The sequence below is a fragment of the Amphiura filiformis genome, chromosome 17, assembly GCF_039555335.1.
Source record: "Amphiura filiformis chromosome 17, Afil_fr2py, whole genome shotgun sequence".
Classification (NCBI taxonomy): domain Eukaryota; kingdom Metazoa; phylum Echinodermata; class Ophiuroidea; order Amphilepidida; family Amphiuridae; genus Amphiura; species Amphiura filiformis.
The window spans coordinates 2,927,797-2,950,732 of NC_092644.1; the positions used below are offsets into that span (position 1 = coordinate 2,927,797).

General features: G+C 39.4%; 1 protein-coding gene across 1 annotated transcript; it reads right to left on the minus strand.

Moving 5' to 3' along the window:
• Positions 1 to 296: 296 nt before the first annotated feature.
• LOC140136801 (uncharacterized) lies at positions 297 to 22,454 on the minus strand. The gene is made up of 14 exons (XM_072158400.1): positions 22,345 to 22,454; positions 21,740 to 21,847; positions 19,901 to 20,008; positions 18,132 to 18,239; positions 17,410 to 17,517; positions 16,898 to 17,005; positions 14,171 to 14,278; positions 11,743 to 11,850; positions 8,368 to 8,475; positions 7,339 to 7,446; positions 4,312 to 4,699; positions 2,932 to 2,996; positions 2,248 to 2,459; positions 297 to 849 (listed from the first exon to the last, which is right to left on the minus strand). The coding sequence occupies exons 7-14, from the start codon at positions 14,262 to 14,264 to the stop codon at positions 817 to 819; spliced, it is 1,116 nt and encodes a 371-aa protein (XP_072014501.1). The 5' UTR covers positions 14,265 to 14,278; positions 16,898 to 17,005; positions 17,410 to 17,517; positions 18,132 to 18,239; positions 19,901 to 20,008; positions 21,740 to 21,847; positions 22,345 to 22,454; the 3' UTR covers positions 297 to 816.
• Between the last annotated feature and the right edge of the window lie 482 nt (positions 22,455 to 22,936).

Genomic DNA, 22,936 nt, shown 5'->3' on the forward strand with positions numbered 1-22,936 from the left:
AGCTAAATATATGTAGAACTTAAAATGCAAAACAATATGACCAATAGAAATGCCGTTCATACCTAAAAAATTCAATCTTTCTCGGTACAAATCATTCTGGGACACCCTGTATCACTACACTCAGGGCTGTCAACTTTTGGAATTGCTTGGCGTGAGACACAATTAACCACAATTGAACAGAGGCGTACCGGGCGGAATTATTTTTTGCCGACTAGGCCTACAATGTTCATTTTGACCCATGTTTATTTCAGCCACGGCGCTCAAGAATCTAAAAAGTGTGTGTGTGTGTGGGGGGGTAGTGACAAGAAATTATTTTTTATGATGCGTGAGATTTTACTCAATTGACGGCTCTTTGCGTGAGAATAGGCGTGAGATTACACTACCTTGGCGTGAGACCGTGAGAAAATGACCGAATGCGTGAGAGTTGACAGCCCTGCTACACTGGCTTTCAGAGAAGAACGGTACTCTCTTGCTAAGATCGCTCTTCTCTGACAGCAAGTGTAGTTACATCATGGGCTTTTTCAAAACCAGGGAACCCCTGCCGCACATCTCCACCCAAAAAATCCAAAATTCACCCTACGTAATTAGTCCCAAACATAGCAAATAGCGATGAGATAATAATATATTCTGTGCGCGATGTATAAATGTTCATCAGCTGCAATTCTTTATAACTGTTCTACCAGAAGAGATACTTAAATTATACTATAATTATTGTTTTCCATAATTTAAACAGTTTGTAACCACTCTTTTAATCAGCCGTCTCGGATGAAGCGAGGTTCCTCCCATACATTGTAGAGACAGCAGAAATGAGTCGATTTAGCGCCTATAATATCGCGGAGGTCTGTCAATCTATAGAGAAGGATAAAAGTAAGAGATCAATGTATTATAAATCGCCTGTTTTTGGTTCAGAAAACTGAGAAAATATTTACACAAAGCTCCCATCGGTATTTGACTAATTAGTAATGCTCAATCATGTCACGTGACTTAAGTCATTATGTATTTATTGCGAAATGCAATCATTTATTAATGTATAAAGGACGTTTTATTACGTCAAATGTACCTTTATACCTAATACTTTTTTGCTTCTTCTATCCCAAAAGATGAATAATAGTTCCTGACTTGCCGTAAACCGTCCATATACAGTGTGAGCCTGAAAGAACTACACTCTCGAAAAAATGATAACTTACATGAACCACAAAAGCAGCTTCGTGTGGTTCAAAATGAATCAGCTTTCACATATTTTTGATTTTTTTTTAAATATTAACCTTTGCATTTTGGCACTACATAGGCCTATACCCTGATTTCAGCATCCAATTGCAAAATTGATCCATGTTTGCTCTTTTTTAATCAAAAATGGCGCCAATGAATAATCCCTCTTTTGTTTCATAAGAATTAGGAGCATTTTACCCTGGAATGAGTTCTCATGATTATTTTCCAGTTATAAAACTTAGTGGTGTGTTCAGTATTTTACAGAATGTAGAGGGCGACTATAATTGAAGACCGAATAAAAAAGACTAGTTTCCGTGTGACGTCCTGTCAACCAGACCAAAATGCTGTACTGCGCAGGTCAGCAATCAATAACGTCGCACGTTTCCCCTGACCCCTGACATCAGACACAAACTTTGTCTCGGTCCCAGTCGGTTTGTGTTCCTCCGTCACTAAACAAACCGTCTGGCGACAACCCCGAAATGACGATCGCTGATTGGTTTAATGAATTTCCAAATAAAATGTTTTCAATTGGCTATAGCTGATGAATTAGGGCGTGACTTGTGTAAGTGACACAAACATCGTACTTTGTAGATACCGCAAACGCAAAATGTACGCTAGTTTGCAGCCATGGAGGCGCCAATCGTCTGATATCGCCTTTCATGTCAGCGACTCGCAACGCGTACTCACATACATTGTGTTGATTTATATCACCGCATGGCTGTCCATCACTTGCCTTATTTGGCAACACAATATTTTACGGAGTTAATTCAGCCAATCAGGAAAGACGTTTTATGAGGTTGTCGCCAGGCGACGAAGGAGCACAAATCGGCTGGGACCGAGACTAACACAAACTAGTCTTTTTAATTCGGTCTTCAATAATTAATAACGTGGTTTTTTTTAAGTGTATCGTCACTTTTGCAATAGTCGGTACTCGTACTCGAAGAGTACCGTAAGGAACTTCAGCCCCGTCACAAATGAACGGTTTATAATAATCTGCTATACATCAGTATGCGGAATGCGATGGTTTAAACTACTTACGCTCCCGTCTAAATACGGATTCGGTGGTCGTGTTGCAAGGGGCTTGCGACTGTCGAAATACGGATTCGGTGGTTGTGTTGCAAGGCCTGGCGATTGCGACTGTCGAATACACAATACACAAAGGGCCGCCAGGACTGCTCCTACAACAAGGAAACCAACGATGACGCCGACAACAATCAAAGCTATTGGACCTGAAGAGCTTGGTGGTGTACCTTTCAAATTTACAAACAGGATAAATATACTTTTTAAAAATCAAGTTATGATTCGTCTCAAAAGTCGCTGGTTCTTTTACAAGCTTGTATGTCACTTATTATATTAGTCGTGTAGTGAATAAATGGGACTAAGATTTAAACTCCTTTCTGCTTGCGCAGTGCAATATGCGACTTTGAAATTAGGACAAATATACGAACACAGGGCCGGTACGAGTGATGCTGGCCGGATTCACTTTGTGATTATTGCACTCGCAATCTTAATTATGAAATAATTTCACCACACCACCGTTTTGCTCTGCAGTTACACCCGGGGTTTGACAGTAAACATGGTAAAGGCTTGCATAGTGTTCTCTGTTAAAATTAATTTGTCTGCATTATTATAATACGGATTTCTTTTCCTTTAATCAAAACTTTCTATAAAGTATAACTAGATTGTTTCCTCGTGTGTGTAATGTTTCTGATCATTTCTCACCTGTAGGCAAAATGTCGGAAGGCGCTCGGCATCTTGTTCCGTCATAAATCTGTCCAATAGGGCAGCTGAGAATGAACGAAGATAACATCTTTCATCGAGTACTTCGAAAGCTATGACTTAACAACATCAACACGCCTGTGACCTGGCGAGTAAAGTTACTGTCTTTGGGGATTGTGATGCAAAAAGTGCCTGATTTACTTGCGACTAGGACACTCCCTCTGTATCCACCACTAATAGACCATTCCTATGATTGACACCTTCCTGCCATTGACATATGGGATAGACATCAATGTAACATTGATCTGAATATTCTCAATCATCCAGGTAGTTGAATAAAGCTAGATTAGGTTATAAATCTTTTCAACCATGTCAACTGGACTTATGTTTTTGTTGACTAGTCTACAGTATCACGCCATATCTCTGACGCTTCATCAGGCCTAGTATGTGATGTGAATTGGCTCTGTGTTATTGACATGTGACGTCACGGTGGTAGGAGTGCCGTCACACTGGAGTCGCCGAGGAATTTTCCTGATGGTTGGTTCGTAACTGTGTGACAAGTTGTGGCGTAGTCCCCATCCGCGATTAAAAGTTGGTTCCTCCCTGCGAACATATTGCTTCCTCCTCTTTCGAACCCCCTATGTTCTTTATCGAGCACAATAACGTCTTTATCCTCAAAAGTATGCTTGGCTGCTTTGAGGTGCGTATAAACAGACGAATCGTTTAACCCCGTTGAGCTGGGGCGACGATGTTGGTACATCCGTTTATGGAGCGGTTGTTTAGTCTCTCCTATGTAAAAGTCATCGATATAATGTACTATAAAACACCGAAAGCGAAGCCAAGAAGGGTACCGCGTGATTATTTCGTTGATTTATGTACGTGATATCGATGTGATATTGATGTTCACCCCATAAACGGCAGGAAGGTGCCAATTATAGAAGTGGTCAATTAGTTATGTTTTTAATGGATTAAAATCAAGCAAACAGAAATTTTTCCTACTTGCTCATCATTTACCTTGGAATCAAAACACTTTCACAAGCATCACCGAGCCCATCGCGATCAATATCCCTCTGATACGGATTGACAATATCAGGGCATTTACCACAAGCATCACCGACCCAATCTCCATCAGAATCTTTTTTGTTCAATTATAGCATGGATCACCTTGGCTATCGCGATCAACATCCCTAATTTGGCCTCCGGGCCGCGATTTTGTGCAAATAAAATCACATTATATCATATCATATCATATCATATCATATCATATCATATCATATCATATCATATCATATCGTATCATATCATATGAATGGTCTATTGGTTATGATTTTAATAGATTAAAATCAAGCAAACAGAAATATTTTCTATTTACTAATTCTATACCTTGGAATCAAGATATCATCACAAGCATCACCGACCCCATCGTCATCAGAATCTTCTTGATGAAAGTTTTTGATTTGAATGCAATTATCGCATACATCACCGATCATATCTTTATCAGTATCCGTTTGAAGCTGATTGTCAAAATCAGGACAGTTATCAGTGGCATCATTGACTCCGTCCCCGTCTCTATCTGAATTTGGTCCTACTGTGGTATCGTCTGCAAATGACTCATCGCATGCGTCTCCGACACCATTTCCGTTAGAATCAGCTTGATTGAAGTTATCCGTGTTGGGACAATTGTCGCACGCGTCAACAATGCCATCTCCATCACTGTCAACCTGCGGCGAGTCAGCGATAAATGGGCAATTGTCACGGTTGTCTGCGATGCCTGCATAATGTAATTAGGTAAAATGTGTGGTTATTCTATGTACTCTTAAATAATTTAACATAATGAAAACCATAGCATACTTCTCAGCTGATGTGGGCACAGATCACAATCTAGTGATCGCTGAAGTGGTGTCAGCAGCAGTCAGAACAAAACGCCTGAAAACAACTCCAAAAAGGTATGACTTCAGTAGACTTACCAAGCCCCTGATTGCAGAAGAGTTCAGAGCCAAGATTGGTGGTACTTTTGAACCCCTGCTTCAACTGGAGGATACTGATGTAGAAGACCTGTGGGCTAAGTTCAGAGACACCACAAACAAATTTGCTGAAGGATCAGTTGGTACTAGGAGGGCTCACCAAGTGAAGGGATTGCCTGAAGAAGTACGGAAAATGTGCCACTTGAGAAGAAAAGCCAGAGTCTTGATGTTAAACAACCCCTCAGCTGAACAAAGGGGTCAAATATCAATTAGAAAGCAGTGGAAAAGAAAACTCCTTGAAAAAGACGTTCAAGAAATGGAAGAAGCCCATGCAAAGAATATAAGCCATGATCTCTTCAAGAAGGTCACAAAACTAGCAGGTGATAAAACCAAAGTTCAATCTGCAGTCAAAGACAAACATGGTTCACTGGAAACAGCCCCAGAGGAAGTAATAAAGTGCTGGCTGGGAGGAATACTTCAGTAAACATCTGAATACAGAATTCCCCAGAGACCCTTTTTAATATATGAAGTTGAAGAGGCCATCAAGAAGCTTAAAAACAACAAAGCGTGTGGTTGGGATAAGATCTCAGCAGAAGTGTTGAAAGCAGGAGGACCCATATTGAAACAAATGTTGTTGAAGATCATCAACACCGCCTGGGCTGAAGGAAAAATCCCCGAAGACTGGAGTAAAGGTCTAATAACCCCTGTGTACAAAAAGGGCGACAAACTGGACCCAGCCAACTACAGAGCTATTACCCTCCTGTCAATCCCGGGAAAAGTATTCTGTAGGATGGTTCTTAACCGAATACAACAGACTGTACGATAACCATCTGAGAGAGGAACAGTGTGGGTTCAGGAGTTCCAGAGGTACCTCAGATGTGGTATTTACAGTACGCCAAATCTTTGAAAAGGCTAAAGAAAGACGCATTCCAATACACTGGAACTTTGTAGACTTCAAAGCAGCATTTGACACCATTTGGAGGGAGGCACTTTGGAGTGGTGAGCCTCGTTGCAAAAATGTATGAGCAAACCAAATGCTCAGTCGTGGTAAATGGAAAGATCACCGATTGGTTTAAAGTCCTAGTTGGTGTTAGACAGGGATGTCCTCTCACCATGCCTCTTCAATCTATTTATGGAGTTTGTCATGAAGGACATCCAAAATCTAGGCTCAGGTGTGCAGATGGGTGACATGTGCATTAACAACATCCGATATGCAGATGACACCACACTCATGGATATGGACTTTGAGAACCTACAAATCTGCAAAAAGCATGCAGCAGTTGGGGAATAAAAATTAACCCAACAAAATGCAAGATCATGTCTGACGATCCAAGAGATATCATGCTGAACCAAATGCCCATTAACAAAGCAAATAACTTCGTCTTTCTGGGTAGTAGTGTGCCCTCAGTAAAAGAAGATATTAAACGTCGCACAAAGTTGGCAGCTTGGGCATTTGGCAGATTGAAACATACCATCTGGTCTAACCATGATATCACCAGATCGCTGAAAGTAACGATCTACCAGTTGCTTATTCTCCCTGTTGTCACCTACGGGTCAGAATCCTGGGCGTTATGTGAATCCGATCGACACAGATGTTTTTGAAATGCGATGCCTTAAGGAAATGCTTGGAGTTTCCCTACATGACAAAATCCGCAACAATTCCATCAGACAGAGTCTCAACATCACTGGCTCCATCAACGATGTTATCTGCCGGAGACGTTTGAAATGGGTTGGGCATATCTTCAGGATGCCTCAACATAGGCTTCCCCACCAAGCCTACATTAATGACTTCAGAAAGAAAAGACCACCAGGTCGTCCACCAACCAGATGGAAGGACCAAATTCAGATGGAAGGACCAAATTTAGAGGAACTTGTGAATTACCCCACATGAAGCAAAGACACAAGCAACAGAGGACAATAGGGTATTGTCCTGATTGACAGAGGACATTATGGTATTGTCCTGATTGACAGAGGACAATAGGGTATTGCGTTGTCTGTTCCTGAAGAAGAGCAGTACTGTTTATCTGCTCGAAACGTCGGTTGATTTTTTGTCTGTTAGGTTTTGTTTGTCTACTATTATCACTCCAGTGTACTTTTGTACTGTTTTCCTGACACTTCCGTGGGTTCTGGAATTGGCAATTTTGGCTATCGAACTTTGCCTGTTTTTAGGCCTACATTGGTTGTTTGGTTTTTCATGTCTGTTTATTTGCACAGTGTACTTTTTCTTCTAATGCCTATTTTGTCCCCCACTACGTACTGTCTAGTCTGTATTTTACTTGTTCCCCATGTCAAGTTGGTGTACCTTGTTTTTTTTTCCAGTAATACATAAGACATTTAATTTTTCCAACGTGATGAAATGAAACATCACGATTATCCTTACAAAACAATGTAATACATAAGAAATTGTTTTATAAACTATCACAAGAGTTCAAAAGTATTTGTGTACCGTCATTGTCATCATCCTCATCACACGCATCACCTTCGCTGTCACCATCGTTGTTCTCCTGGTTGAGATTGATGTGAATGGGACAGTTATCAACGTCGTCATCAATACCTTCAAAAGAAAAGCAACCTCATTTTAATACATTTACAAGCAACACAGTGTATCTTCGTTCAATATAGGCCAATAGACAATAACCACTCAATAGGGAGGTATCTTATCACATGGAAATATAAAGTCTGCACAAAAAGTAACTCAGCTGTTATAAATACACCTATAGCTTCAGAACTAATAATTTTTTCCACAATATTTCAACATAGAAAGAAGGGCGATTTATTTACGCGCATTTTGATACCCCATTTGGTAAATATTGCTCAATATTAACAACACAGTAGTGCTTTTAAAGAAAAATACCCGAATTTAAAAGTTGCAGTTTATAGCGATCAATGGTTTTTACGCAAGCATTGTGGCACGTAACACCCTCCATTTATCTTCGCGCTGACTTCAAATCAATACAAATAGCTGCAACGTTTAAATTCTGGTAATTTTCTTTGAAAACACTGCTGTGATGTTAATAATGAACGATATTGGGCAAATGGGGTATCAAAATGCGTGTAAATAAATCGTCCTTCTTTCTATGTTGAAATATTGTGGAAACATTAGTTCTGAAGCTATAGGCGTATTTATAACAGCTGAGTTACTTTTTGTGCAGACTTTACATGAGCTGCTGGTTATTCCGTCCTGTGGACTGAATACATCCCATGTATGTTACAGAGCCAGAATTTCCCAATTTTGCGAGGGCGCGGTTGCATTATGACGTCATATCGATATTATATGGAGAATGTTTGTACTTATTTTGGTATCATTGAAGAGAGCTATACTAGCCATAGTTATACATTGGTATGGTATATGATGTTTTAAATAGAACATTAGGAACATTTTGTGTTGCAAAACGAGGCCGTGGGTTAACTACAGTCTCAGTTCAATTAAAAGAATCTTGCTTTCACCAAGTATTAGATTTTCCCAGTAACCTACCATCGTTGTCGTCATCATCATCACAAGCGTTTCCTATGCCATCATTGTCTGTATCGACTTGATCATCATTGACAACAAACTGACAATTGTCCTTGCTATTGATGATACCTGAAGAAATAAATTGCATAGCTATAAATTTATCAATGTTATTATATATAGTGCTATATAGCTATATATATGAATGGCGTTGAGGATAATACAATAATATTGCACGCAGCTATTCGGTGTCGAAGTGACGTAATAATCGAATTAACTACCATAGCAATAGGTACAAACAATTTTTTTATTATATCGTGCTACACTAGTACGTTTACGTGGTACCTCTGCATTAAACCATAGATGTCAAAGAGCAGGGATAAAGACTTGGATCGTAATTCTATAGAATATTCATATCATGCTGATCACTCACACCTGTAAGATTAGTATCTTTGCAAAGAGCGCGGTATTGTTTTCAATCTATTATTGCAAACATGCACAGGCGATTATTGTAACCTGCTTGTCGATATAATCAAATATTGTTTGTACCTGTTGCTATGGTAGTTTAATCCGATTATTACATCACTTCGACAGCGAATAAAAATGGCGTGTAAGTCGCAGATAATTTGTTTGCAAGTTATATTATTATATCACCCAATATTGTGATGCAATATTATCACTATTTTTTTATGCGGCAAAATTAAAATGTATGCTTATCTGCAACCAGAGTGCCTAACCAATTCGTAGGCCCAACTGGAAGCTTACCTTAGTAACAGTGAGATATTAATTGTTTTCCTGCGTTTTCTTTTCCGGAAAATAAACTCAGATTTTACGGCTTTCTTTATAGTTTATTACAACATGCATGACATAATTATTAATACTAGCGGGACACCCGCGCTTCGCGCGGGTCCCCGCTAGATGAGTAAACGGAAGCGTTCACTCAAACAGGAGGAATTACTGTACAGGTAGAAAGTAGGCCTACCTTTTAATGTCCTTCTTTCTTTTCTTTTTCCCCTCCCGTACCCTTACGATATTTATGTCTTCGTAGGCCTAATCCCGTTATCCCATATCCCGTACACCATAACCCTGAGCGCAAGTTGGCTATGCGCACGCCGCACCCGTGCGTGTAAGTCAAGTGGCGCTCGTCGTGTACACCGACGCGCTAACGGCGCGGTTTATGCTGAACATGTGGACGCGTTGGTTGGCATAGGCCGTAAAGAACCAACCGCTCTAAATTTGCCCGAAAACCCCACTTTTTACTGATTTTGAGGCCAATTCTTGACCGTTTTCAACCAAATAAATTTTAAACACATTGTCGTATATTCCTCGATCTCCCGTATGAATTTGGCGACATTTGGATCGAAACTGACAGAGCTTTTGCGTGGACACACATACATACACACAACATTACCCTATTTATAGTAAGACTAGCGGGATACCCGCGCTTCGCGCGGGTCCCCGCTAGTGAGTAAATGGGAGCGTTCACTATGACAGGAAGAATTACTGAACAGGTAGAATAATTGAAAAGGTACATTTTATTTATATAAATCTGTCTCTTCTTACATTTCCCCGCTAGTGAGTAAATGGGAGCGTTCACTATGACAGGAAGAATTACTGAACAGGTAGAATAATTGAAAAGGTACATTTTTTCTTACTATCCGTTTCCATGTTATTTATTTCTTTAACCCCATTCCCATTATTTTATAAATGTGTTATTTCTAGTTTCCCTTTTAGCTTCTCTTTTTTTATTTGCTGCTTGCGATTTCCCGTTTCCATGTGTTTTATTTAATTCTGTTCTCATTATTTTAGCTTCTTTTTTTCTTACATTTCCTGAATGGTTTCTTTCCTTCTTTGTTTCGTTCCCTTTTCATTTACTTACATTAACCCGTTGGCCTATTACTCGTACCTCTTTTGTCATTTTAAAATTTCCATTTTTCTTTTAGTACCGCTGCATGTTGTTTATACAACACACATTTTCCCCGTATTTATTACGTCCGTTATCATAATCCCGTGACCCGTCCATGTACCTTTTTGTCTTTTATTTTCTATTTATTTTTCCTTCCTTTTATATTATCATGTCCACTGGTCTCTGGCTCGCAAGTCGCGTGGCTCTGCTCCGTTTACGCGCGCATTGGCGTAGTGCGCATTACGCACGCGGCGCTGACGCGCTGCCTGCCAGCTGCAGTTTTTCATAACAAAAAACCCCGTTTTTACCCATATTTTCACTGTTTTTGCAGCCAATTCTTGACCGATTTCAACCAAATAAAGTCCAGGCAATTTCTCGTATATTCCTCGATCTCCCGTATGAATTTGGCGACATTTGGATCGAAACTGACGGAGCCTTTTACATAAACCACATACATACACACACACAACATTAGCCTATTTATAGTATGACGGAGCCTTTTACATAAACCACATACATACACACACACAACATTAGCCTATTTATAGTAAGATAGCGGGATACCCGCGCTTCGCGCAGGGTCCCCGCTAGATGAGTAAATGGGAGCGTTCACTATAACAGGAAGAATTACTGGACAGGTAGAATCATCGAAAAGATACATTTTGATTTTTCGTTTCCATGTTATTTATTTATTTAAACCCGTTCCCATTTTTTCTTAATCTGTTATTTGTTACATTTCCCTTTTAGCATCTTTTTTTATTTGCTGCTTGTGATTTCCCGTTTCCATGTTTTTTTTATTTAATTCTGTTATCATTATTATAGCTTCTTTTTTTTCTTACATTTCCTGATTAGTTTCTTTCCTTCTTTGTTTCGTTCCCGTTTCATTTAGTTAATTTAATCCGTTGGCCTAATTACTCGTACCTCTTTTGTCATTTTAATTTCATTTTTCTTTATAGTATAGGTCTACCGCTTCATTTTGTTTATACAACACACATATTTTTCCCGTATACGTCCTCTCAGAGCGTGTATGCGGACGTGTTCATCTTTATCATAATCCCGTGACCCGTCCATGTACCTTTTTGTCCTTTAATTTTTATTTATTTTTCCTTTCTGTATTATCATGTCCACTGGTCTCTGGCTCACAAGTCGCGTGGCTCTGCGCAATTTACGCGCGCATTGGCGTATTGCGCATTACGCTCGCGCGCCGACGCGCTGCCTGCCAGCTGCAGTGACGCGCAGGCTGGTAACTGATTTTCATAACAAAAACCCCGTTTTTACCCATATTTTCACTGTTTTTGCAGCCAATTCTTAACCGATTTCAACCAAATAAAGTCGAGGCAATTTCCCGTATATTCCTCGATCTGCCGTATAAATTTGGCGACATGTGGATCGAAACTGACGGAGCCTTTTACAGAAACCACATACATACACACACACACACAACATTAGCCTATTTATAGTAAGATGTGCATTTGCACCCAAACTCTGCTTACCATCTCCATCGTCATCATCAGAGCATGCATTACCAATTCCGTTGCCATCTGTATCGATTTGGTCTGCATTAGCTTCATATTGACAATTGTCGATGTTGTCATTAACACCTTTGTACATAGCAATCATAAAGCACATAAATAATATTTTACGAAAATTAACCCCTTAACTTAAGGGATGTGTAATGGGCGCGAACCTGGTTTGGATTCCAGAGGGAGTGTGCCTGTAAGGCTGCGATCACATAGAAGTATACTGTAGGCCTATACGGTATACGGTATTTGCTATACGATATACGCTCTTCGATCAGGCCAGTATAGACGAATCCAACGAGCCAAGTCATGGTCAGGATTTAGTCGGCCATTACTGGGTCCCCGACGCACCAAGCTAGTGTTGTGACTGCCAAATTGGGTGGATTAAAGCTGCTTAAAAATCGATGTTATATTGTATTGTGTTGTAAACTTTCATCATTCTTTTGTCTACGTGTAACACGGGTGATGGAGTGCAGTTTATAATTCCCGCCAAGGCCGCATCATTTCACATTTCAGGTGAGATATACTCAGCGGGGACCCAGCCATTGCTGCCACTGAGGTGTAGGAATGCGTGAAATTGGATTCGGCTATAGGTCAGTTAACCAGTTTGCCAATTTTAAAACTGAACCTTCGTTTAATCAAATGCTTGTAACTTTACTTCTTGAGGTCACATTGCATTCAATGAGGTGTCATAATGTGCAGAATTAGATAGTGCATCTTACTATGAATTTACTCACATGTTTTAGTTTTAAAATTAGGAAGGTATACGCTGCACTAAAAGATACTACGGATCGATTCATCGAATACATATAAATAAATAAATAAATAAATAAATAAATACCAATAATTATTTGGTGGCTCCACCAATGGTGGCTTCGCTTCGTTGCCAAGGACATGTATACGCATTACGCATATTGCTATACGCACATGCTCAAGACGCATGTATATATTCAAGGCGGACAGTTCGTATTTACTTTGTAAAATTGTAATCACTACACAGATGATTTTTTAAGTGAACTATAAAATCACATATATGATTCGCTACTAAGGGCTCATATTGAAATACCCTACCATGTTTTCACACAGAAAGAAGGCAGGATTCCCCTCGCTAAGCGCGCTTCAGGAAAGCTCGGTCATAAAACGGATGGATTATATGCATCAGTGATACACCCTGCCCAGGATTTTAACAAAAAGAAGGCTAGCACAGGAAAGCTGCAGGATGGCGCACACCTTCCTGTGTAAGGGAATTTCAATATGAGCCCTAAGAACTGTGCACCCTAGGGATGAGAAGTCTCGCGGGAAAACCAGCGGATCATCGCATTACTGAAGATGTCTCCCGACCAGGAAGACGAAACTGTCTATAATTAAAGACAGAGATAAAAAGAATTTGTCGCGTCTGATGTCACTGTCAATAGGAAGACCGATCTATCTGGTGCTGATCGGAGAAAAGGAATAGCAGCAAATGGCGAAAAATACGTAGGCATTGTGGACATGGTTCCTTCACCAAAGAAAGTTTCCTACTATAAAGACCTAACTTTTGAGATGGTTTGCATGTCGAAAGGTGCAAAATTAACAATAAGGCGCCCGGTTATAAATCCGCGTTCAGCAAGTCATCATCACGACACTTGTAAACAACCCGTGCTCGAGTTTGATTGACAGGTGACGTCAGACGCGATAAATTCTCTTTATCTTTGTCTTTCATTATAAGTGAGTAGAATTTCATTGGATTTGACTACATAATTGAAAACTTTACACGTTTAGAAGTCTAAAAAGTTTAGCCTGGTTCAAATAAAAAATGGATTCTTTGCCCTATTTCCCTTTTTTTACTCACCCTGTACAAGGAAGAAAATATACAAAGTACAAAATATGTCAAAGAATACACTGTTTGGTATTGGTACCCTAGGCGGCGGAAGCAATAAGTGCCCTGTGCATCTGCTCCGTGGCCACTGGCCCATCAAATACCAAAATTCACCTTCATTTTGAGCACTGAGCTAAAATAGTCTGAAATTTTAAACTTTTCGGCGCCCTTTACGCGAAAATGTTCCAGTAAAACCGGCGCAAAATATGCTCGTCCCCTCCTACACTGTAGGGATATGTACGATCATGCATCTCGATCTCGATCCTATCATATGTTTTGTGACCTAAAGGACAGTTCACAAACACTTGTAAGGGGGGGGGCTGATGCAAAAAAATTTCATCGTGAAAATCGCCCCCCCCCCCCTTTTACAGACCTCAAAAATTTCAGGCCCCATAGAAAATTTTTCTAGGAAAATTTGTGGTCATTTTTTTCAGCCCCCCCCCCCTTGGTCAACATTTTTCAGCGCCCCCCTTTTTGCATCATCCCCCCCACACGTGTTTGTGAACGGTCCCTAAACAATAAAGAAAAGGTTGGCCAGCTTACCATCATTATCATCATCGTTGTCGCATGCATCGCCTTCTTCATCACCGTCGTTATTAGCCTGATCATCATTGGGAATCAAAGGACAGTTGTCCATGTCATCAGAAATTCCTGAAATCACACATCAAGAACATTGATCAAACAGCTGATAATTCTATACTGAAAATAGTTTCATTGATTGTAGGAGAAATTGTCCCTATAATATACATATCTTACTTGTCACCAATGCGCTATAATTTGTGAGAAAAATGCAAAAATAGGCACAAAATTGGGCAGGAGTGTAGTACCCTCTTAATGAAAACATGAAAGGTGTTAATCCTCAGACACTGGATGATTACAAGAAGGGGATATAAGAAGGGTATTAAGGATACATACTCTTGAATTCCATCCAACTTATCCATATTTTCCATTTTTGCAAAGTTATGAAGTACATAAAATGTATTAAACACTTCAGATATTCAAATTGCAAAATTTGTGCCTAAAAAGTGCTTTTAAACATGCTTGTAGTATATTCATTTTTGCCTTACATATATGTTGTTTACATACTAGGTGATGGCAATTGGCATTGCCAGATCACGCCATAAACATTTCTAACACAACTGAGCATAAAAATCCCTTCTCATTGACAATATGTCAAACATATCATATATCACAAACCAGAGTAAATCCATAAATATCAATATATTCATGACAAGATCACACTATGTCAACTTGTGTATTGTTACTTACCGTCGTCGTCATCGTCCAGATCACACTATGTCAACTTGTGTATTGTTACTTACCGTCATCGTCATCGTCCGGATCACACTATGTCAACTTGTGTATTGTTACTTACCGTCATTGTCATCGTCCAGATCACACTATGTCAACTTGTGTATTGTTACTTACCGTCATTGTCATCGTCCAGATCGCACTATGTCAACTTGTGTATTGTTACTTACCGTCATTGTCATCGTCCAGATCACACTATGTCAACTTGTGTATTGTTACTTACCATCATTGTCATCGTCCAGATCACACTATGTCAACTTGTGTATTGTTACTTACCGTCATTGTCATCGTCCAGATCACACTATGTCAACTTGTGTATTGTTACTTACCGTCATTGTCATCGTCCAGATCACACTATGTCAACTTGTGTATTGTTACTTACCGTCATTGTCATCGTCCAGATCACACTATGTCAACTTGTGTATTGTTACTTACCGTCATTGTCATCGTCCAGATCACACTATGTCAACTTGTGTATTGTTACTTACCGTCATCGTCATCGTCCGGATCACACTATGTCAACTTGTGTATTGTTACTTACCGTCATTTTCACCGTCCGGATCACACTATGTCAACTTGTGTATTGTTACTTACCGTCATTGACATCGTCCAGATCACACTATGTCAACTTGTGTATTGTTACTTACCGTCATTGTCATCGTCCAGATCACACTATGTGAACTTGTGTATTGTTACTTACCGTCATTGTCATCGTCCAGATCACACTATGTCAACTTGTGTATTGTTACTTACCGTCATTGTCATCGTCCAGATCACACTATGTCAACTTGTGTATTGTTACTTACCGTCATTGTCATCGTCCAGATCACACTATGTCAACTTGTGTATTGTTACTTACCGTCATTGTCATCGTCCGGATCACACTATGTCAACTTGTGTATTGTTACTTACCGTCACTGTCATCGTCCAGATCACACTATGTCAACTTGTGTATTGTTACTTACCGTCATCGTCCGGATCACACTATGTCAACTTGTGTATTGTTACTTACCGTCATTGACATCGTCCAGATCACACTATGTCAACTTGTGTATTGTTACTTACCGTCATCGTCATCGTCCAGATCACACTATGTCAACTTGTGTATTGTTACTTACCGTCATTGTCATCGTCCAGATCACACTATGTCAACTTGTGTATTATCACTTACCGTCATTGTCATCGTCCGGATCACACTATGTCAACTTGTGTATTGTTACTTACCGTCATTGTCATCGTCCAGATCACACTATGTCAACTTGTGTATTGTTACTTACCGTCATTGACATCGTCCAGATCACACTATGTCAACTTGTGTATTGTTACTTACCGTCATTGTCATCGTCCAGATCACACTATGTCAACTTGTGTATTGTTACTTACCGTCACTGTCATCGTCCAGATCACACTATGTCAACTTGTGTATTGTTACTTACCGTCACTGTCATCGTCCAGATCACACTATGTCAACTTGTGTATTGTTACTTACCGTCATCGTCCAGATCACACTATGTCAACTTGTGTATTGTTACTTACCGTCATCGTCCGGATCACACTATGTCAACTTGTGTATTGTTACTTACCGTCATTTTCACCGTCCGGATCACACTATGTCAACTTGTGTATTGTTACTTATCGTCATTGACATCGTCCAGATCACACTATGTCAACTTGTGTATTGTTACTTACCGTCATTGACATCGTCCAGATCACACTATGTCAACTTGTGTATTGTTACTTACCGTCATTGTCATCGTCCAGATCACACTATGTCAACTTGTGTATTGTTACTTACCGTCATCGTCATCGTCCGGATCACACTATGTCAACTTGTGTATTGTTACTTACCGTCATCGTCATCGTCCAGATCACACTATGTCAACTTGTGTATTGTTATGTTACTTACCGTCATCGTCATCGTCCAGATCAAACTATGTCAACTTGTGTATTGTTACTTACCGTCATCGTCATCGTCCGGATCACATGCATTTCCTTGTGCACCATCTCCATTGTTGGCCTGATCAGGATTGGAATTCAATGGACAGTTATCTTGAGAATCAAGCACACCTGTATATGGAGATAAAAGTTGCAGCGATTGACAAGTAGCAAAATAGTTCTGATAAATTATTTTGCATCAAAAATATTTGTAATCGTTTTATGTAATAGTTTTTAAGATATGACGTTGTGAAAAATTACAAGTTTTTTTTTTGAGGGAGAATTTCCCAATTTTGCGAGGGCGCGCTTGCATTATGACGTCATATCGATATTATATGGGGAATGTTTGTACTTATTTTGGTATCATTGAATAGAGACGAACCACATCTATACAATGGTATCAAATATGACGTTTTGTATAGAACATTAGGAACATTTTGTGTTACAAAACGAGGTCGTGGGTTAAAAACTACAGTCTCAGTTCAATTAAAAGAATCGTCACTTTTACCAAGTATTAGATTTTCCCAGTAACCTACCATCGTTGTCGTCATCATCATCACAAGCGTTTCCTATGCCATCATTGTCTGTATCGACCTGATCAACATTGACCACAGACGGACAATTGTCCTTGCTATCAATGATACCTGATGAAATAAATTGCATAGCTATGTATAAATTTATCAATGTTATTATACGAATGGCGCTGAGAGTAAAACAATAAGATTGCACAAGCTGACGTGCAAAGTCGCAAACGATTACAAGTTATACTATTGTATCACCCAACATTAAAAGGGCATTTCGTGATACACAACCTCATTCCCCACTTTTATTTTTAAGTTGAGATTTTATACCACTGGAAACCTCTGGCTACATAATGTTTATGTACCAAAAATTTCTTGCAGATTAATTCGTTTAGCAAAAATGTCGTCAAATTTGAATTTCGGTCTGGTATACCAGAACGAAATTACAACAGTGGCCTATGGGGCAGTGTAATACACATAATCATGCATAACTCACAAACGCAAAATTGCAATGAACTGAAATTTTTAGAATAAGCTTTTTTCATGGATCTCTACTGAAAAATGTCATAAAAAGCGGATGCTAGGATCACGAAATCCTCCTTTAAGTGACTAGCAAATTCGTAGCCTTACTGGAAGCTTACCTTAGTAAGAGTGAGTTATTAATAGTTTTCTGCGTTTTCTTTTCCGGAAAATAAACTCAGACATAATAAGTACATTTGCACCCAAACTCTGCTTACCATCTACATCGTCATCATCAGAGCATGCGTCACCAACTCCGTTGCTATCTGTATCGATTTGGTCTGAATTAGCTTCATATTGACAGTTGTCGTCGTTGTCACTAACACCTTTGCAAAGGACAACAAGTTAGTCTTTTAGTTAAAAACATGAATATCGCACTGGCGTTAATTTATATGATATTGATAAAATATGACATGATGACCTTTCTGTTCGGTATGGTATAGTGGCGCTGGCCTTTAAAGAAAGTATACACATGTGTTAGGGTGTAGTCGTTGACTCGGCAAGTAGTCTATGCCTTCGTTTTTTTCCTTCGTTTGTTTATAGATCTTCCAAGACCATCGTTTTCAACGCGTCTGATATCAATAATCTACTGGATCTCCGCTTTTTTGTACTTTGAAGATATGATGAAGAATTATAACGAGTATGAAGCGGGTACTTCTGATCAAAACGTCTGTAGATTTTTGGCGTTCAGTTGGGGCAAATGAATTTGTAATAAGTATTATTGAGCAAAGATACAAACTTATTTCATGACCAATTCCAAGTCTTTCCTAGCTTATGCGGATTTTGTTTCTAAAGCTATTTTAGATTTATATAGTAAGTGCAGCGCATCCGCTGTCTGTTTCTGTGCTGAAATCAGGCAAGCTCATATTAATCTTAGATTTAAGGCACGTCAAATGTCCATATTTTGGAAAGATTAAGTGAAATTTGTTGATTGGCAAACGGCCCGTAGTTATTTGTCAAACTTAGTAATTTTTTTATTTTCATTTGATTTGAAGTCCGGTTGTTACCATATTGACATTTTCTTCCCACACCAGCAATATTTAGGATTTTCGTGGTCTTTCAATGTAATAAACATATTTTTTACATTCACTGTGCTTCCATTTGGATTGTCCTCGGTACCCTATGTGTTTACAAAATGCTTGAGACCATTGGTAAAGCACTGGAGATGGTTGGGTTTTTTTCTTTTTCTATAATTATTTAGATGACGGGTGGTGTCGGGCACCTGATAAGGCATCTTGTTCTATCATTGCCAAGAGAGCGAACCTGATCAGGCCTTGTTCCAAACTCTGTCATTGTCACAAACACCTTTGCCGCAAAGGACAACAAGTTAGTATTTTAGTTAAAAACATGAATATCGCACTGGCGTGAATTTATATGATAATGATAAAATGTGACATGATGACCTTTATGTTCGGTATGGTATAGTGGCGCTGGCCTTTAAAGAAAGTATACACCTGTGTTAGGGTGTAGTCGTTGACTCGGCAAGTAGTCTATGCCTTCGTTTTTTCCTTCGTTTGTTTATAGATCTTCCAAGACCATCGTTTTTCAACGCGTCTGATATCGATATTTTACTGGATCTTCGCTTTTTTTTGGACTTTGAAGATATGATGAAGAATTATTACGAGTATGAAGCGGGTACTTCTGATTTTTGGCGTTCAGTTGGTACAAATGAATTTGTAATAAGTATTATTGAGCAAGGATACAAACTTATTTCATGACCAATTCCAAGTCTTTACTAGCTCATGCTGATTTTGTTTCTAAAGCTATTTTAGATTTAATAAGTGCAGCGCATCCGCTGTCTGTTTCTGTGCTGAAATCAGGCAAGCTCATATTAATCTTAGATTTAAGGCACGTCAAATTGCTCATGAAAATCCACGGTAATGAGTGGGTTATTTATTTCTTCAGCTATTTCAGTTTACGTTGAACCCAAAATGCCTATGGCTAGTACCAATGTGGCGTCTTATATCGTCCAGATCTTGTTACTTACCGTCATTGTCATCGTCCGGGTCACATACGTCACCTTGTGCATCACCATCATTGTTGGCCTGATTAGTATTGGGATTCAATGGACAGTTATCGACACCATCTGGTACACCTGGATTGTAGGAACAAACAAGAAACTATATGACTAGGTGTTTACCGCTCTACCTCACTTTCTGATGAAATCCCATGAATGTCGGATGAAATATCAAGTAAGTCAAATATTTGTTGAGAGAGCTGTTTTGCAAGAAACTATATGGCTTGCAAATCATGTATATGCAGTTATGGTAGCTATATCGTTAAGACGTTAGACTCTGTTGCGTGGAAGAACATGAGAGTACGATATCGAGGCCCGACAGTGTCGTTAGTTAGCTCGCTATAGCCCTAAAGAAACTCGAAAGCTTGTTATGGCTGCGAAGGTTTATTGTGGTATAAATAGGGTGATTGCACATGGTAATGGACGTCACATTTATTAGCTTCAATCTGTAAATATGCAGAGACATTGTGCGTTTGGCATAGCGCGATATACATCAGTAAGTGGGCAGTTACAAAATGAATAAATTTTTTAATAAAAATATAAAAAATAATAAATTTTGGATTTATAAAGCGCCTTTCTCCAGATCTTAGAGACCTCAAAGCGCTGTAATTTCGCTGCAATGGTGAATCATCACAATCAGATCGCATCAACTAGGTTGCTGCCGAAAGGCGCACACCTATCCGCATTTAGATTGTAACATCCACCAATTATCTGTGCAGCTCCCCAAATTCCATTGGGTGAAGGAAGTTTTTGATAAACAAACAACTAATCACCGATTTTTGCGATACAGGAGGAAACCGGAGATCCCGGAGAAAACCTGCGAGAGCGATCATGGAATCGGGATAAACCAGGGGCGGATTTAGGGGGGGCGCAGCCGGCGCGCCCCCCCTCTATATTGACTAGCAAAAGGCGCCGGCCTAACTTAAAAATACAAAAAATGAAAGAAATTAAAAAAAAAAATGAACAAATTCGGCCATGAACAGCAAACAATGGGTCAAAACCGTTGAGTTTTCGAGGGGGTAACCCCTTAACACCATTTTTTCGTCATCGACGAAAAGGCGCCCCCTCTATCAAAAATTGCTGGATCCGCCCCTGTAAACCAAGTGCACAGGAGTCCTTGGGCCGCGCCGGGGCTTGAACCCGGGACCTCAGTGGTGCAAAGCTAGACCTCCCTCGGGTAGTATTTAAAATACTAATTAGTATTTAAAATACTAATGATTGAAGTTGCGCATCATCTTTTACTTATACTTGTTATCTACTGTTATTATCATCCTTTACATCATATGTCACTTTTTTCATCGTCTGTTTACATTTTGTTTACCGTCATTGTTAAGATTACATCACTTTGTATATACTCTTCTACCAAGACACTTGTTCAGTGGGATGGGGTTGGAATCTGGTACGTTTTGGCGACAGAATACGTTTATGGTACAAGCACGCGAAAAATTTGCCATATTGAAGCTAAACTGATAAAATATGGTGCAAAAGTGAAATAAATTTGCGCGAAGCGCGAAAAAATTGGCTTTTTTTGGGTATGAAATGGCCAAATATGAGGTTAATTTGGTCATAAACCCACATACAGGTGTCAACATTGGGGGATGATTATATGAACCACCCCCCCTAACAAAATATTGGGGGGATTTATCCCCCAATACCCCGGGATCTACGCCTATGCACTTGTTACTTACTGTCATCGTCTGGATCACAGACGTCACCTTGTAAATCACCTGTTTATACTTTTTACCGTCATCGTTAAGATCACATCACTTTGTGTGTGAATAATCTTCTACTAAGACGCTTGTTACTTACTGTCATTGTCATCGTCCAGATCACATACGTCACCCTGTGCATCATTGTCATTGTTGGCCTGATCAGTATTGGAATTCAATGGACAGTTATCGGCACCATCTACTACGTCTGGATTGTAGGAACAAACAAGAAATTATATGTATTATGTAGTCAAGGTTAAGTCGTTACTGTCTGTCCAATAAACTTAGACACCCGGTTTATATATATTATGTTTAGATATATAGATGTTGCCGAAATTATTCATGAAAGAAAAGTTGTTAGTGACCTTCAGACCTAATATATAAGAAGTTTTTCTTGTTGTGAAGATATTTGGTAATATTATAACCGCAAATATATTGAAATCAGCATCTTGACCTCAATTTTGAAAATGATCCGCGAAACGTTGGGTACCATTTACCAAATACGCATTTGGACGGTTCGAGTAGTTTACTTTTGAAGGTAGAAGTCCTATACGGATGTGCAGTCAAATAAGAAAAAAACATCTTCGATCAATACGGAACACCGGTAGATAAACATGATAAAGGCCGTTGTCTCTCTTTCCAATCGCTCCTTTCTTCTACTATGACACTTGTGTATAATCTTCTACCAAAGCACTTGTTACTTACTGTCATTGTCATCATCCGGATCACATATATCTCCTTGTCCATCATTGTCATTGTTGGCCTGATCAGCAGGTCCATTAAAAGGACAGTTATCGGTAGTATCTGGTACGCCTGGATTGTAGAAACAAACAAGAAATTAACTATATTGTCGAAGAGATTATATTGCACATCATGTATTATTCAGTCAAGTAGACTCTGTTGCGTGAGAGTACATGAGAGTTCAAGTTCGAGCGTCGTTAGTTTGTTCGCTGTACATGTAGCCCAAAAGAAACTCGGGAGCTAATTTTGGCTGCAAGTGATCATTGGGGTATGAATAGGGTGACTGCAGTGGTGATTGTCATTGATACTTGTTACCTTCTGTTATTATCATTTTGCATGTTATCTTTTTTGTTGTTGATATTGTTGTGTTTATCGCAGAAGCTCGTAGAAATGTATCACACTTTAGTGCCTTTGTTACCCTGTCATCAGGGGTGCGCCTGAAATAATAGGCGGGAGGTCCTTGCTATCTATCATTGCATTATTATATCACATGTCACCTTTTTCACCATCTTCTACTAAGACCCTTGCTACCGTCTCGTTAAGATCACATCACTTT